The 16925-nt window shown below is 42.0% G+C and overlaps 1 protein-coding gene across 9 annotated transcripts in view; it reads right to left on the reverse strand.

Moving 5' to 3' along the window:
• Positions 1-1834: 1834 nt before the first annotated feature.
• Positions 1835-16925, reverse strand: part of SLC4A8 (solute carrier family 4 member 8) — a 75825-nt gene continuing 60734 nt past the window's right edge. For 4 of the 9 annotated variants that reach the window (XM_019419395.2, XM_053894860.1, XM_019419397.2 and 1 more), the window contains exons 21-25: positions 15790-15963; positions 12632-12769; positions 6547-6638; positions 4303-4410; positions 1835-3135 (exon numbers count right to left, since the gene is read on the reverse strand). In XM_019419395.2, the coding sequence (XP_019274940.1) occupies positions 3123-3135; positions 4303-4410; positions 6547-6638; positions 12632-12769; positions 15790-15963 (525 nt within the window). In that variant the 3' untranslated portion in view covers positions 1835-3122. The remainder of the gene's footprint in view (positions 3136-4302; positions 4411-6546; positions 6639-12631; positions 12770-15789; positions 15964-16925) is intronic. The other 5 variants (XM_053894861.1, XM_019419396.2, XM_019419398.2 and 2 more) reach the window with 3 other exon arrangements.

The raw sequence follows: 16925 nt of genomic DNA on the forward strand, positions 1-16925 counted from the left end.
CAACACCAGTTCTTACCATTAGAACCAAGATTTCACTTACCATCAGTTTCTTCAATCCCTGGCTTCCCTCCCTTCCTACTTTGACACCACCAGCCCATCAGGGCACCAGCCTGCAAACGCTCAAACCGTTCCTGAAATCTCCCTTGTCATGAAAGAGGTGGACTGCTTCTCTGGCCCAAGTAGAAACTGTCAGTTTCTACTTAACGTTGAGTTTAAACATCTTTTCCTATAGACTAATCTGCCTATATTTGCCCTCAAGCTATTCTATCAGAGAAGTCTGAGAAGAGAACCCCTAGAGGGGGGAATGATCATGTTTTTTTGATGTCCCCCTCCCAGCTTAGGTACACAAAACTATTTAATAGCAGCAGTGACACCTCATGGACACACTCGTATTTGTCGATGAACACACATGCACACGCACACACACACACACATACACGCTGCTGCTGCTTCACCTCCACTCCCAGTTTCCTGTCCCCAACACTGCCCAAACTGACTGTGCCACCATAGCCACCGGCCACAGACCTGAGCAAGGAAGCATGCAGGTAGGACCGGGGTTGAGGGTTGGGTGGGGGTTGGGAAAAGGGAGACAATGAGAGTAGGGGGGAATGGTGTCTACCACTGAGATGTAGCAGGAATGAGGCTGGCTGTTATCTGAGAAAGATGTAATGGCCTAAAAGGATTGGCACAGGCTTCCAGAGTAACTAACGTTCCTAAGGCGCAGTAACCTGGGAGGATATGGCTCAGGGAGGCCTGAAAGTACACACATGGTCCAGTAACTGCACTGCACAGAGTTAATAAAGACAGGTTTCTGCTCTCGAGAGCCTACACAAGGAAGGCATCGTGAGACATCGATGAAATAGGAGAGAGATTTTTCTGAGTGATATTGCCACCTCATTTGTTGTACGATGGGCTCTTCCCTATCACATTCCTTCCAGCTGTGCTGAGACTAGGGGGACGGGAGAAGCAGCCACCAACCTTCCTACACAGAGGTGGCAGGAAAAGATGGGAGGGACAAGATGCAGGAAGAAAGTGGGAGCGTTCTCAGGGGACGAGGAAGCCAAAGGAGGAGGCAAGCTCAAGGAAGCTGCCGGAGAGAGGCAGGGAAAGTCAGCCAGCAGGAAAGCTTTCCCCATTGACAGGTTGCCTTTTGATTTTTCTACACTAGGTAGGTAAATGGGTACAATTATTACATTTCTCCTAAAGTGATCAAATGTGAAGCTTTGGTTCGCCAAGATTTTAATGCCCGTATAGTTCGAAGATGCATGCCTGTTCCTGTCTGCACTATATAAAGGGAAGCCAAGGCTCTGCATAAAACAGCCTTGTGAGCGGAAATTAGACAAACCAGGAGCAATACCCACAGTTCAATGGGATATCACTTTAATGTCCGCAAGTAGCATGATGTTTGGTCACGAGGCACTGGCACCGCCTTGCACACTGCTTGCTTACAGCAGGCATCCGTTCTGAGTGGTTGGTGTCCATCCTGTACCAGTTGTTAAATATTTTGAAAACCATCTGTGTATTAAAACAGGTGTGGTCCTAGGAGATGTGGAAATGGTCAAGAAATGCGGGATTCCTTCAATTTCAAAGGCGTAAGGAGTCTTACTCCAAGGAGCAAGGCCAGAATACACTGATATGTTTTAAGAGGCTAAGGAATGCAACATTCAATGAAGTTTTGTAGCCAACTCTTCACCTACGAAAGGAGAGGAACCTGAAAGAACATCCCACTGTACAAAGGTCTTCCAGGATGGAAAACTGATAGGATCGAATTCCCTGGGTACCGACACGCTTACTAGTCACATTCTGTGCACAAAGGAAGGGAAGATATACACACTGGAGTCCAAACCCTTGATATTCATTGCAACAGAGAAAAGAAGAGAGAAACTATAAATATAGTTTTCAACCAAATACCAAAATTAATCTCACCACTTACAGTTCATTTCCCAGTGTGGTCTTTTACATCTGAGAGTCATACATCTGTCAACCGAAAGAAATTCATGATGATGAAGAAACCACATGGCTGAAGGTGGTTTTGGTCCATTGAGTTGATGACGGTTCGCTACTAAGGCAGCTAGGGAGACATTACATAAGCACTTGGATCTCTCCAGGAGTGGAATCAGAATGTGTCCTCAAGAGACAGCGGCAAGACATGGATGTTTCCACAACGTGGCCAGTAAAAACACCTTATCTCTCTTTCTGCTCACAAACAACTATCATCAAACCTTTCGCAGGTGTCTAGAAAGCAGACGCCACGACAACTCTTCAGGCTAGGAAGTCCTTCCTGGTGTCTAAACCAACTCCTTCTGTAGCAATCGAAGCTCGTTCTCTTGGTCTATCCTTAGCGAAACCAAGAGAAGCTGCTCATCCTCGCTTATCATTATCTATTTCCCCCGACCTTCTTCCTGTCTGAGCTAAACAACTCCGGTGTCCCTCATGGCCCTTTCATCATCCAAGGCTCTCACCGAGTCACACAGGCTGCTGCTAGGGAGCGATAAAGATGCTTCGGAGGCAGAGGCATCTTCTGGCTGTGGTGGTGGGCCCCTGCCGATGCCCAGGTTGCCGACCGTCCTAACGGCAGACCCTCCTGACAGCCTCTGGGTCTGACCAGCATCCCCCAGAGTAGGCATCAAACCCAGGCCCAGGGCTGCCTGGGAGCCTGCAGATTCTACAGGGCGGGAGAGCCTTCCCTTTTCTCTCTGCTCTCCTCCTACTCCCCCATCCCATCCTTTAGGAAGAGGGAACTCATCGAAGGAACCCTCAGCGGCAGCATGGATCCATATGGCTCTGTTCACCAGCAGAGAGTTTCAGAGAAAATGTCTGGAAAATGGGAAGCTGGGTCTTCACTGGTGGCAATTCTGAAGAGAAAGAGAAAGGAAGAAGTACCAACAGGAGGTGGTCTTCTGCTTCACGTCCACATCTGGTGACTGGCTGCTGGTATGGGGATAGCTGGGTGCCCTCCAGTGCACAGCACGGGTAACTGAATGCTTCGGCATGGCTTTGACATGACCACGGGCAGGGCCAGACTCGGTCTTGCTTCTTCTCTGAGAGACTCACATCTTCTCTGTAACCAGAACTTCCCTGAGGCACCTCACGGCCCAAATCTTCCTTCCCAGCAAAGACTTTTAGTTGAAGAGACTGAATAAAAGTGTTACAATTAGACAAAAAGGGAACACATGATTCATTCCTGCTTTTAACACAACACTTTGAAGATGTCACCACAATTTGGATCTGGCTATATTTTAAGTTCATTTACAAGTAGACTAGTTCTCAACTAAAAATAACCATGTGCGTTATACATTTCGACAGCTGCCTGGATTTTCCTCTGAAGGAAACAAGATTCTATATTTCACTCACATTCAGCACAGATTTATTTTAACCCATTCGATGAAGGAATAACCTCCCACTACCACCCACTGGTGGCTGTGACTTTTCAAAGTACTTCAGCTCCTCCTCAGAGCATTCTTATGAGTGAGGCAGTTAGTTATTATTATCCCCATTTTACCGCTCAGTAAACTGAGTGCCAGAAACAGTAGCCTACCGGGTTACACACGGAAATAAATAGTTAGACCAGGCCCCCTAATTCCTGGCCTACTGCTTTTTTTTTTTAACTAGAAAAGTTGCCTTTAATAAGACCTAAGATTTTGCCTTTAATTAAAGGCTGACTTCTTAAAACGGTGTTTGGACTAAATTATTCAAGTAGTTTGGGTACATAGCCACCCTCGCTCGGTGCAGGCAAAGATGCCTCAAGTCCTTGCATTTTCTTCAGCAACCTGATTAAACTTGATCTATGCTATTGGCAAATGATACACAGAATTTTCATTTCCAAAATCGGAAACCTGTTTATAGTTTAATATTTCAAATCTTTCCTTGGCAACAGTTCTCATTATGGAATGACTGAAATAGGTGGAGTCTGTATTGGCATGATCGACACTCTCTGGACATTCTGGCCATTTTCCAGTTTGTGTGGTTCCGGTAACCAGAGAGATTTTGAAATGGGAACTTTTGGAAAGAGGATTCAGGTGACTAGAGAAAGGCAATGTACACATCCACATACTCCTTGGTTTGGGGGCTGGCTGTGTAAATGGGCAGCTCAAAACAGCACATCTGTGCAAATAGTTAAAAAAACATTTTTTTCCTTTTCTGAGGCATATAGCAATTCACCTGGGGTTAGGCACCAGTCCCGGAAGGGATATTTTTTTAGACAAATTTAATTTTACAACTTAGATATATTTTACTTTCAACATGATTGCTATTTTTAAAAGCACAAAATAAATAAAAATCAGCAACTATAGTTCTCTTTACCTCTTCTCCTTTGTATTTCCAGAGTTCATACTGAGAGCTTTCCAGACCGTAGTTTTAGGCATTTCATCAGATATATTAATCTCAGAGGGGTCACATCTGAAATCAATGCTTAGGACAATAAACATAGGACACACAAATAAAATACATATCTCGGTCTATAGTGATCACACCCCACCAGGCAGGAAAGAGTAGGTCTGAGGGGGCTCAGCTAACAGTTCTCAGCAGCACCAGGAGCCAGGTGGTTGGAATGTAGAGAGGCAAGGTGGCCTACGAGGTGGTGCTGAGGGCTGGGCTGCTGTGCCATGTGGCAGGCAGCCGTGCCACAGCCATCCTGCCCTGACAGTGCTATGATGTCAACAGGAGCCTCAGGAGCTACCCCCTACTGAACGCTCGCTGTGTGCTAGGCTCGCTGTGTGCCAGGCATGGTGCTAAGCAGTCTTCGTTGGTTTTCTCACTTACATGGCCAAATGCTTGCCATTTGTAGCTAACAAAGCACTCGTTACAATATCTTCACTATCAATCAGAGATGATTAACATCCTCATTTTGAAGGTACAGAAACCAAAGCTCTCAGAACTAAGTGATCACCCAAGGTCAAATGTCAGTAAGAGGACAATCAAGGCCTTGAATCGAGTCCTTGGTCTCCTAGAAGCCCAGAGTACTAGGAAATTTTCTACAAGCCAGTCTCTTTTTAAAGGGCCAAAAGATGGGGCGCCTGGGTGCCTCAGTTGGTTCGGCATCCGACTTCAGCTCAGGTCATGATCTCATAGCTCCTGAGTTCGAGCCCCATGTCGGGCTCTGTGCTGACAGCTCAGAGCCTGGAGCCTGCTTCGGATTCTGTGTGTCCTTCTCTCTCTCTTTCTACTTGTCCTCTGCTCACACTCTGCCTGTCTGTCTCTCTCTCTCAAAAATAAATAAACATTAAAAAAAATTTTTTTTTTAAATCAAACTCCTAGGAACAGACAGTGGACTGGTGGTTACCAGAGGCTGGGCAGGTGGGGTGGAAGGGGAGATAGTGATCAAAGGGTATAAATTTGCAGTTATAAGGTGAATAATTTTTAAAGACCTGTATACAGCATGGTGACCATAGTTGATAGTAATGTACTGTATACTTGAAATCTGCTAAGAAAGTAGATGTCAAGTGTTCTCACCACAAAATAAGGAATGATAACTGTAAGAGGTAATGAATATGTTATTACTTTGATGACAGTAACCATTTCACAATGTGTCCAGATATCAAAACACCATGTCGTGCACCTTAAATATATTTTTTTATTTGTCAAAAGTAAATAAGTCAAAATTGAAAAAAAAAAATCCCAACGACGTGACTTTCCCCATCTTCCCCTCAGTATAAACCACAATGGATTCAATGATTTGGCAATAAATTATCCAGGATCTAGATGACCCAGATCCCCTCTCTCTTCCTTTTCTGCCCCCTCTCAGCCTCTGGGCTTCTTTCAGCTTATGTGTACCTCTTCCACAGTGGAAACAAAATGCCGGGAATAAAACCACTAACGGACCAATTTAGTGTCCCGCGTCCCGTGGTGAGCAATAGCTTAGCTAGAGAAGGCAGCTAAGAGCCTTGGCAGAAATTAAGGAATTTGGGGGACCCCAGTTTGGTTCCCCCTTGGCTCCTAGGACCACAGATGCCATGAGTCAAACTGAAGGGGCTGCCTCTGCCCCTCGACAAAGGCTTGCCCAAGCATGGGAATTCCACAGGCTGAGGACTCTCTGGAAACAAAGGCCATATCCTATTCATCTCCGGAAAATGGCAGAGAAAGGCAGAGGGAGCACTGATCTGATGAATACAAAGACTAGGGTTTGTCTCTTAAGCTTTCTACTTAGCAGCATTGTGACCTTGGGGAAATTACCTAAAGCCATCCAAGCCTCAGTTTCCTCACTGGACAAAGGTGGGTAATGAGGCTTTTATCAGAGAGCTGCTGCAAAGATCAAATGAGAATACATAAGTAAAGCTTCCAGCACAGTCCTAGCACAGAGAGACGCTCAGTATGTGGGCTCCCTTACCTCTGTTCTCCTTTCCCAGCATCTGGGGTGGTACCTGGCGTCTAGCAGGTGCTCAGTAAAGCATGGAAGGAAAAGGTGTTTTCCCAGGTTGGAATGGAGAGGCTGAACGTTAGCTCTTTATACCAGTTATCGCATTTGTGACCACCCCCACCACAAAGCCAGATTGTTTCTAGAACAACCAAAAAAACAGTCAACTCCTTGTGGATTTTGGGGAGTTTTACCTGAAACTGTTGTTCTTTCCAGGACTACTTAGTAACTTCCTGCTCTCTAAGGGGAACTTGTCTCCCCCCATTTCTAACATCTTCTCAGCCTCCTGCAAGAGAAGATGACATTATATCTGAGACCAAGGAAAACCATGAGTCTACACCACCCATTTTTCTCTTACCATAATTTCTACCTAATTTCTCTCACGTTTATTATGAAAGAGTGTAATTATGTTCTTTCATAGATCTGACTCATCACAAAAAAAAGACAACCAGATATTTGTACCTGGGGAATAGTGTTTTTTAAAAGAAGAAAGAAAATGAATTTGAATAAGCCTCTAGATCCAACTACCAATTTACTAGAAACATAGGGGACAGAAGAACATGTTAAATGACACCAAGGGACATAGGTAGTAAAATCTAAATGATGGGAAATCCTACAGGTCAGAGGCCTAGTTTCTTCAACAAAAAGAAAAAAAGATAGAAAGGGACCCTTAAAGAAATTTGAGGAACATATCAACTGCTGCAATATTTAGGCCTTATTTGAATCCTGAGTCAAACAGATTATTAAAAAAAATAATAAGGCAATTGGGAAATATGAATACTGACTGTTCTTTCTACTTTTGCATTTATTTGAATGTTCTATAACAAAATGTTGTCTTAAAAAAGAATCCCACTAATTTAAAGAAAATAATTACAGAGAAAAAAATACATACAAAGATGTTTGAAGTAGTATATTTAATAATATATCCTAAAACAACTGTAAATTTTCACAAGGGAAGAAAGTTTAAATTAATTATGAGAAAACACTATAGAATATTATGCAGCCATTAAAACAATAAATATGATTATCTATTATATAGACACATAGAAACATGAAAGTGTCATGAAATCAAGATGAGAAGAAAAAATCAGAAAAAAATACCTCCCCCACACAAATAAACAATTATTACAGTTACATGAAAACTATGTTGAGGACGTAAAGAGAACATAAAGAAATGAACATAAATATTGGATGCTGATGTGCAATTTTGGGGTGAAGTCTTCATTATTTTTCTTTCATTTCATTTTCAAAATAACTTTATAAAGTAAAACATGTATTAACAAATACATATTGGGGCGCCTGGGTGGCTCAGTTGGTTAAGCGTCCAACTTCGGCTCGGGTCGTGATTTCCCAGTTTGTGAGTTCGAGCCTTGCGTCAGCTCTGAGCTGACAGCTCGGAGCCTGGAGCCTGCTTCAGATTCTGTCTCTCCTTTTCTCTCTCTCTGCCCTTTCCCCACTCATGCTCTGTCTCTCTCTGTCTCTCAAAAATGAGTAAACATTAAATGTGAAAAAATAATTTAAAAAAATACATGTTTACTTCAGAAACTTTGGAAAAATATGGAGTACAATGTTTACCAGCCACTTCAAACTTAACATCCCAAAGAGATGCCTTGGTTTTTCTCCCAAACCTGCTTCATAAGTAGCATGACCGCTCAACCAACTGTTCATGCCAAAAATCTTAGAGTTGTCCTTGATTCCTCTCATGCTTACTATCCATTAGCAAAGCCTGTCAGCTCTGTCTTCCAAATAAGTCCCAAACCAGCCACTTCACCACTTCTCCCCTAACGTAGGGCACCTTCACCTCTTGCTTGAGCTATTGTCACAGACTTCTAACTAGTGTCCTGCTACCTCTCTCCCTTACAGGCTCCCTGGCTTTCTTGTATTCCTTAAGCACACTGAGCTCATTCTTGCTTCAAAACCTTGGCATTTGCCATGCCCCTGGCCTAGAATGTTCCTACTCCCAGATAGTCTCACGACTTGCCCTCACTTTATTCAGATTTCAGCTAGGATGTGTCCTTAGAGTCCTCCCTGATCACCCTAAATAGAGTAACTCCCTCACCCCTTACTTTCTTCTTAAAACATATCACTACTGGGGCACCTGGGTGGCTCAGTTGGCTAAGAATCTGCCTTTGGCTCAGGTCATGATCTCGAGCCCTGTGTTGGGCTCTGTGCTGACAGCTCAGAGCCTAGAGCCTGCTTTGGAATCCGTGACTCCCTCTCTCTCTGCCCCTCCGCCACTCATGCTCCGTCTCTGTCTCTCAAAAAAATAAATGTTAGGGGCGCTTGGGTGGCTCAGTCGGTTAAGCGTCCGACTTCGGCTCAGGTCACGATCTCGCGGTCCGTGAGTTCGAGCCCCGCGTCGGGCTCTGGGCTGACGGCTCAGAGCCTGGAGCCTGCTTCCGATTCTGTGTCTCCCTCTCTCTCTGCCCCTTCCCTGTTCATGCTCTGTCTCTCTCTGTCTCAAAAATAAATAAACGTTAAAAAAAATTTTTTTTTAATAAATAAATAAATGTTAAAAAAAAAAGTATGGGAATGCAAGCTGGTGCAGCCACTCTGGAAAACAGTATGGAGTTTCCTCAAAAAGCTAAAAATAGAACTACCCTACGACCCAGCAATTGCACTACTAGGCATTTATCCAAGGGATACAGGTGTGCTGTTTCGAAGGGACACATGCACCCCCATGTTTATAGCAGCACTATCAACAATAGCCAAAGTATGGAAAGAGCCCAAATGTCCATCAAGGGATGAATGGATAAATAAAATGTGGTGTGTGTGTGTGTGTGTATATATATATATATATATATATATATATGCACAATGGAGTATTACTCGGCAATCAAAAAGAATAAAATCTTGCCATTTGCAACTACATGGATGGAACTGGAGGGTATTATGCTGAGTGAAATTAGTCAGAGAAAAACAAAAATCATATGACTTCACTCATATGAGGACTTTAAGAGACAAAACAGATGAACATAAGGGAAGGGAAACAAAAATAACAAAAACAGGGAGGGGGCAAAACAGAAGAGACTCATAAATATGGAGAACAAACTGAGGGTTATGGGAGGGGTTGTGGGAGGGGGGATGGGCTAAATGGGTAAGGGGCACTAAGGAATCTACTCCTGAAATCATTGTTGCACTATATGCTAACTAATTTGGATGTAAATTTTAAAAAATAAAAAATAAAGTTTAAAAAAATTTAAAAAAACACATCACTACTTAAAATTTTATATAAATCAGGAAATAAATGTATGTATGTACATACGTATGTATGTACAAGCATACCTCAGGGATATTGTAGGTTTGGTTCCAGACTACCACTATAAAGCAAAGCAAAGCAATTTTTTGCTTCCCACTGCATGTAAAAGTTACGTTTGTGCTATACTATAATTTATTAAGTGTCTAAAAGACATGAGGTCTAAAAACAACGTACATGCCTTAATGAAAAAATACCTTATCGCTAGAAAATGCTAACCACCATCTAAGCCTTCAGTGAATCATAAATACTACTCACATATCACCATAAAAATATAATAATAATGAAAAAGTTTCAAATACTGCAAGAGCTGCCAAAGTATGAGACAGAGACACAGAGTGAGCAAATGTTGTTGGGACAATGATGCTGATGGATTCACTTGATGCAGGGTTTCCACAAACCTCCAATTTGTACAAAACACAATATTTATGAAATGCAATAAAGTGAAGCATAATAAAACAAGGTAAGCCTGTGTGTGTGTGAGTGTGTAATTTTTAAATTTTGTTTATAGAGTTTTGGGATGCTTGACGGCCAAACATTTTGTGTAGTGATTTTCAGCAATCTTTAAAGTTTTCCTCCATTGCTTTTGTGCATCGAATTGTTAAAGCTTATTTAATAATAGAAAACACAGGGCGCCTGGGTGGCTCAGTCGGTTGAGTGTCCGACTTCGGCTCAGGTCATGATCTCACACTCCATGAGTTCGAGCCCCGCATCAGGCTCTGTGCTGACAGCTCGGAGCCTGGAGCCTGCTTCAGATTCTGTGTCTCCCTCTCTTTCTCTGCCTCTCCCCTGCTCATGCTCTGTTTCTCTCTGTCTCAAAAATAAATAAAAACATTAAAAAAATTTAATAATAGAAAACACATAGAACAATGTAACAGAATTAAGTGTCCAGAAATAAACCCATGCATATGCAGTCAACTAATATTCAACAAGGGAGCCAAGAGCCTTTGGTGGAGAAAGGACAGTCTCTTTAATAAATGTTGCTGGGAAAACTGGATATTCATAAGCTACACCATTCACAAAAATCAACTCAAAATGTTATTAAACACTTAAATGTAAAACCTGAAGCAGTAAAACTCCTTGAAGATAGGGAAAAGATAGGGAAAAGACTCTGACATTGTTCTTGGCAATGATTTTGTGGATAGGACACCAAAAGTACGAGCAACAAAAGCAAAAATAAATAAGTGGAATGACATCAAATTAAAAGCTTCTGTGCAGCAAAAGAAATAGTCGATAAAATGAAAAGGCAACCTATGGAATGGGAGGAAATATTTGTAAACCATAGATGGTAAGGAGTTAATACCATAGATGGTAAGGAGTTAACTCCTGGTAAGGAATTAATATCCAAAATATATAAGGAATACATACAACTCAATAGCAATAATAATAATAACCCAATTTAAAAATAGGCAAAGGACCGAAATAGACATTTTTCCAAAGAAGATATACAAATGGCCAGAAAGCACATGAAAAGGTACTCAACATCATTAATAATTAGTGAAATTTAAATCAAAACCACAATGTGGTATCACCCTACACCTGCCAGAATGGCTATTATCACAAAGACGAGAGATAAGTGCTGGTGAGGATATGGAAAAAAGGGATCTCTTATGCACTGTTGGTGGCAATGTAAATTGGTGCAGCCACTATAAACGTTTTTCAAAAAATTAAAAATAGAACTACCATATGATCCAGCAATCCCACTTCTGGGTATACATCCAATGGAAATGAAATTACTATCCTGAAGAGATATCTACAGCCCATGTTCACTGCAGCATGATTCATAATAGCCAAGGCATGGAAACAACTTAAGTGTCCATCAGTGGATGAATGGACAAAGAAAAGGTATATATATACAATTGAATATCATTCAGCCATAAAAAAAGAAGGAACTCCTGCCATTTGCAACAACATGAATGAAACTTGAGGGTATCATGCTAAGTAAAATAAGTCAGAGAAAGACACATACTATATGATCTCACTTACATGTGAAATCTAAAAAACAAAACAAAACAAAAACAAAACTGAAGTCATAGAGACAGAGAACAGACTGGTTGTTGCTGGGGTGGGGGAAAAGGGTGAAGGTGGTTGAAGGGGACAAACTTTCAGTCATAGGACGAGTAAGTTCTGGGGATGTAACGTACAGCATGGTGACTATAGTTAACAAGGCTGTATTGTGTATTTGAAAATTGCCGAGAGAGTAAATTTTAAAAGTTCTCACCACACACACAAAAAATGTGACTATGTGAGGTGACAGATGTGTTAGCGAACCCTACTGTGGTGATCATTTCACAATATATAGCTATATCAAGTCGTTATGCTATATACCTTAAACGTACACAGGGCTATGTGTTTATCATATCTCAATAAAGCTGGAAAAAATAATACAAGATTTCAAAAACTCAAGATATTAGAAAAAATGTCATTTAAAATGCATTTCAAAGGACCCTATTTCAGGCACTAACTGTATTTGGAAACACTTTCCGGCTCATTCATTTCTTGGTCTGGGATTTTCGTTTTGCTACACATCCATTCTTGGCACGTACAGGCCATTGATTGAGGGTCCATTGTATGGACAGCAGATGCCAAGCGCTGAGGGAAATGAGGAAGGACAGAAAGTCCTATGCAAGTTGTCTTTGCATGGTGCCAACCACAATACCATCTGCCATTAGGTACATGACAGATAATAGGTTTTGTATAGTTGTCAAATTAGGCCTTTTAGGAGAACACGAACCCTTAGATCTGATAATAAGAACAGACTCTATGTTCATATTGTAAGCATGAACCTGGTGAGTAGACTGTAGACAAAGGGAAACACAACGGGTTATCGTGTCTAAAAATAAAGGACAGATAGGGACAAGAATCCTTGCTCCATTCTCGGCTAAAAACATCTTTGGAGTAATCTTCCTAACTCCTAAATATAACCCCTGGGATTCTAGACATGCTGACTTCTCATGTGGCCCTTCCTATGTTCTGTAATTTGAAGCTGCCCCCAAGTGTACAGTTGGTCCAAGAACTACGACCTCTTCCTCCTTGGCCTTCTTTTTGGCATCGTCCAGCTTCTTCTTTTTACTTTCAGGCATGAGATCATCTAACCAGCTCAGCTCTCGTTTAGAGAAACAGAGATCCATGACTTTCCTGACAAAGACCAATGCCAAAACCTGAAGAAAAATAAAGACAGGGGATGAAAAGAGCTCATTTTCTTCCCAGAGTTAAAAGCAAAGTCTTATCTTCACAGCACACTAGGACATGTCAAGGAAAATCAAACTAATAATAATAATAATAATAATAATTGCCTGTTATTGAGTGCCTTCTTTGTACCAGATACTAAATAGTCACCTTCGTGTTTTATATACAATATTTTATTAAACTATCATCATAACAACCCTACAACTTAGAAAGCAACCAACTTAATTCCCTCCTTGAAAAGAGAAACCCTTCATCCTCAGATGGCCCTAAGAGTTGCCCTTCCCTGTCATGGGATGAGCAGGAAGGGTTGCTGGGCAGCAGTGGGCTGGAAAGCCTTTGCGGGAGCACAGCTATGGTGAGGCCAGCTGCACCCAGCCCAAGCATGCCTCACCGTGGGATGAAGGGACCTTGAAGGATCATCTCAATTCCCTCTGATCCTCTGCCTATACATTTCTGGGCAAACTCCTTGCTTTATGCCTGCATCATGAATCACTAGTGTTTTTTGTCTCCTCCCTCTGGTCTGGCCTGACACTCATTTTATAAATGAGGATACTGAGGCTCAGGGAATAGAAAGTGACTTGCCTCTAATATCTGACAGCTAATTTCCTCAATTTTACAGGACAGGGTGTATCAACTGCTGTTCCACTTTTTTTCCCCCATAAAAGGCCATTTTTGCCAAAGGGGAATTCATAATAACCCAGAATGACCTGCCTGGATTGACAGGTGCTCACTAGCTACATCTGGTGGCTTAGGGAAGGAATGAGGCAAATCAGGCTTACTACCTTCAATCATATTTCTCCCTCATTTCCATAACTATTTCCTCAACAAATCCAAAATTGATGGTATCCCTCCCAAGAAGTTGTCAGGAATTTGCTGTTTCTTTAACCAAATGGTCAACCCCTGAATATAACACTTAAATGCAGAAACCTATGTGTACTCTGACAAAATTGAGAAACCCATCAGGAGGTATATATGCAGAAGATTAGAGAAAAAGAATTCCCTGACCCTAGTTTCTTCACCTTTGAATATTCTCCCAGTAAGACAGAGCTCAAAAGTCCCTAAACAAATACCAAACATTAGCCTCATTGACTTTTCTCTCTAGAGGCCCACCCTTTGGGTAGTTTTCAAACAGCCCACAATTCTCAGCGTTCCCGTGACACAGGGTGAGCCAGAGAGAGGAGGCAACAGGAGGAGAAGATGAGACAGTGTGCTGGTCAGGTGGCAAGAATTTCATCACCATCCCAGTGGCAGGAAGCAGCCTATCACCTGTTACACCATACACAGTTCAGGTTCCCTGGTCCCTTTTCCAAAGCCTCTGCCTCAGTTCGAAAGAAGGTACAGATGTCCCAGTCACTTATCAGTGATGGACCAACCTCTTCCTCTCTTCCAGTGGCTTAAAACAGTGCATTTCCACCACTTTAGACACTTCTGACTGTAATAAATTCTAAACTGGAACTATAATATGCAAATTATTATAAACATGAAGAATCCTCTCCATGTCAGATTCATGAGAGAGAAGACAGAGAGAAAGAAAGAGAGAGAGAGGAAGGAAGGAAGGAAGGAAGGAAGGAAGGAAGGAAGGAAAAAAGGAAGAAGGAAGGAAGGGAGGGAGGAAGGCAGGCTGACAGACTTGAAAGTAAACATGGCAACCTGCTACACACATGTATTCACACCTCAAAGTCCCCAAATAATACTGCTCCTGCAAAAGACAAACAAAAAACTCACTATTAATAAGGGATTCATATCCAGAATATACAGAGAACTCCTAAAACTCAACAACAACAAAAAATCTGATTTAAAAATGGGCAAAAGGGGGCGCCTGGGTGGCTCAGTTGGTTGAGAGTCTGACTTCAGCTCGGGTCATGATCTTGGTGGTTCACGAGTTCACGCCCCGCATCGGGCTCTGTGCTGACAACTCGGAGCCTGGAGCCTGCTTCGGATTCTGTGTCTCCCTCTCTCTCTGTCCCTCCCCTGCTCATGCACTGTCTCTCTGACTGTCTGTCTCTCTCTCAAAAATAAATAAAAACATTAAAAAATTAAAATTAAAAATGGGCAAAGGACTTGAAAAGATAGTTCTCCAAAGAAAATATACAAAGAATCAATAAGCACATGAAAAGATGCTCAGCCCCACTAGGAAATGCAGATCAAAACCACAATGAGATAGCACTTCACACCGGTTAGGATGGCTGTTATCAAACAACAACAACGACAACAACAACAACCGAATGAACAAACAAACCAAACAAAAACCTCTCAAACAGAAAACAAACATTGGCAAATAGGAAACCTGTGTACTGCTGGCAGGAATATAAAATGATGCGATTGTCCCTCAAACAAGTAAAAATGGAATTACCATATGATCCAGCAGTCCACTTTTAGGTATATACCTCAAAGAACTGAAAGTGGGAACACAGATATTTGTACAATTCACGTTTACAGGAGCATTATTCCCAATTGCCAAAAATCGGGAGCAATCCAAGAGTCTATCAATGAACAAACAGATAAACAAAATGTGGCATATACATATACACATATATACATATATAAATACGTATATATACATAGGTACACACAGAGGAATATCAGTCAGCCTTTCAAAGAGAAATCCGACGCATGTTACAACATGGATGAGCCCCCTGGAGGCATTATGCTAAGTGAAATAAGCCAGCTACAAAAACACAAATGCTTTATGGTTCCACCCATACGAGGTACCTACAGTAGTCAGAGTCATAGAGACAGAAAACAAAATGGTGGTTGCTGGGGACTAGGGGAGGGGGAATGGGGAGTCATCGTTCAATAGGCACAGAGTTTCAGTTGTGCCAGATAAGAATGTTCCGAAAACGTATAGTGGCAACGGTTGCACAGCAATGTAAGTACCTAATGCCACTGAACTATACGCTTGAAAATGGTTAAGATGGTAAATTTTATGTGGTGTGGGTTTCACCACTATTTTAAAAAATAAATAATAATAATTTTTTTAAAACTCACTCACCATCATTGGGAAGACAATGGCAGCCGGAGAGGCCTTGATGACCCAGAGTAGGACAAGGCAGGTCAGCTGAATGAGGGTGAAGAGGTGCACTTTGCGCAGGGGCACGTGCCGAAGATAGATAAAATCTGGCTGGTGCTTTGCAGGCATCCCAAAGAGCTTCAGACGGTCAAAGAACTGAAAGGAGGGAACCGGCATGTATTTTCAGGAGGTTTCTCTGGGTCAGAAGCCTTGTCAGGCCCATTCTCATCTCTTATATCACCTGCTCTGAAAGGTAGGTAATACAGTTTCCACTGGACAGAATGGAAACTGAGTCTCAGAGAGGACAGGTAATTTGGCTAAGGGTTGGTAAATGACAGAATCAAAATTTAAATCCATCTTTTTTTTTTTTTTAAGATTTTTTTTTTTTAAAGTAATCTCTACACCCAATCTGGGGCTTGAACACACAACCCTGTGATCGAGAGTCACGTGTTTTACCTACTAAGCCAGCCAGGCACCCCTAAATCCATCCTTTCTAATTCTAGAATCAGAAAATGTCTTTCTTCTATCCCACACTGGCTCCTGAGAGATCTTTCTCAGGGAGTGCTGAATACAAAATAAGCCAGTTCCATATTTCTGCTTAGTATCAAAACCAAATCTCCTACTTGTTCTTTGAGGAGTCTGGAGCTTTTCATTGATTATTTATAGTAAGAAAATAAAATAAAACTTTATAACATTCTGGAGATAGAATATATGACCAGCGTTATATTAGCAATAGGAAAACAGAGAGCTAAAGGGATTGAATAACCTGCCGAAGGTCACATTAAAACTCAGGGGGTAAGAGTGACCACTGGATATTCCATAAAAACAAAGAGGAACCAGCCACCAATAGAAGAAGAAACTAAGTTATCATATCATCTGGGGTACCCAAATGATCGGTGCCCAGTCCTGATTTTCCATGCAGAGGACTCAGAGGAATGAGTTGATGGATGGGAAAAGGCAGAGTAGGGCAGGAAGTAATGTCTGCTTACCTGGAGCAGCCCCCACTACTGCCAATCTCTTCACCAGCAGACCCCCAGTTGAGCTCCCTCTCTCACACTGTAGCCTAGCGCTAACACTAGTGTGGTCCATGTGTGGAAGCCAGTTTGGCTCTTGACAAG

Source organism: Panthera pardus, unplaced genomic scaffold (assembly GCF_024362965.1).
Source record: "Panthera pardus isolate Hobbes unplaced genomic scaffold, ASM2436296v1 HiC_scaffold_6, whole genome shotgun sequence".
NCBI lineage: Eukaryota > Metazoa > Chordata > Mammalia > Carnivora > Felidae > Panthera > Panthera pardus.